The sequence below is a fragment of the Fulmarus glacialis genome, unplaced genomic scaffold (genome assembly GCF_000690835.1).
Source record: "Fulmarus glacialis isolate BGI_N327 unplaced genomic scaffold, ASM69083v1 scaffold38900, whole genome shotgun sequence".
Lineage (NCBI taxonomy): Eukaryota > Metazoa > Chordata > Aves > Procellariiformes > Procellariidae > Fulmarus > Fulmarus glacialis.
Window position 1 is genome coordinate 1 of NW_009186515.1, and position 1,060 is coordinate 1,060.

Genomic DNA, 1,060 nt, shown 5'->3' on the forward strand with positions numbered 1-1,060 from the left:
TCATGCTTTTGATGGGGAAACCCTTCGCAGTGGGTGCAGTGACACTGTGTGCGTGGGGAGCACCCACTCACACCGTGCAGGCAGACCCTTTGCAGTGCGTGCCCACGCTGTGCCTGGGGAGAGACCCTTTGCAGTGGGTGCAGCGACACTGTGTGTGGGGACACCCTTTGCAGTGGGGTGCATGTTTTTTGTGGGGAGACCCTTTGCAGTGGCGTGCAGTGACACTGTGCATGGGAGGAGATCCTTTGCAGTGAGTGCAGTGATGCCGTGCACAGGAGATCATTTGCAGTGGGTGCATGCTTTTTGTGGGGAGACCCTTTGCAGTGGCGTGCAGTGACACTGTGCATGGGAGGAGATCCTTTGCAGTGAGTGCAGTGATGCCGTGCACAGGAGATCATTTGCAGTGGGTGCATGCTTTTTGCGGGGAGACCCTTTGCAGTGGCGTGCAGTGACACTGTGCATGGGAGGAGATCCTTTGCAGTGAGTGCAGTGATGCCGTGCACAGGAGATCATTTGCAGTGGGTGCATGCTTTTTGCGGGGAGACCCTTTGCAGTGGCGTGCAGTGACACTGTGCATGGGAGGAGATCCTTTGCAGTGAGTGCAGTGATGCCGTGCACAAGAGACCCTTTGCAGTGGGTGCAGTGACGCCGTGCATGGGAGGAGACCCTTTGCAGTGAGGTGCATTCTCGTGCTGTGCATGGGGAGACCCTCTGCAGTGCAGGCATGTGGCTACAGGCTGCTGTGGGGCAAAGCACAGGTTGGCGGTGCTGGGCAGGGGTCTGGGTGCTGCAGCAGCCCCTTTGGGGAGGGGGCTGTGCAGCGGGTTATGGTACCACCCTCCCTGCAGGAGGGTCTGGCAGAGGAGCTGGTGAAACGCTGTGCGTCCCAGCTGGCCGAGGCGCTGGACTTCATGCACAGCCGTGCCCTGGTGCACCGGGACGTCAAGCTGGACAACGTGCTGCTCTTCGATCATGAGTGCCGGCGGGTGAAGCTGGGGGACTTTGGGCTCACCCGTGTGCAGGGCTCAGCGGTGGGTGCCATGTCTGGCACCCTGCCTTA

General features: G+C 60.1%; 1 protein-coding gene across 1 annotated transcript in view; it reads left to right on the forward strand.

The window, feature by feature from the left end:
- Positions 1 to 827: 827 nt before the first annotated feature.
- The window catches only part of LOC104084299 (serine/threonine-protein kinase SBK1-like), a 780-nt gene continuing 547 nt past the window's right edge, over positions 828 to 1,060 (forward strand). Inside the window, exon 1 of the mRNA XM_009588075.1 lies at positions 828 to 1,035. Coding sequence (XP_009586370.1) covers positions 828 to 1,035 — 208 coding nt within the window. The remainder of the gene's footprint in view (positions 1,036 to 1,060) is intronic.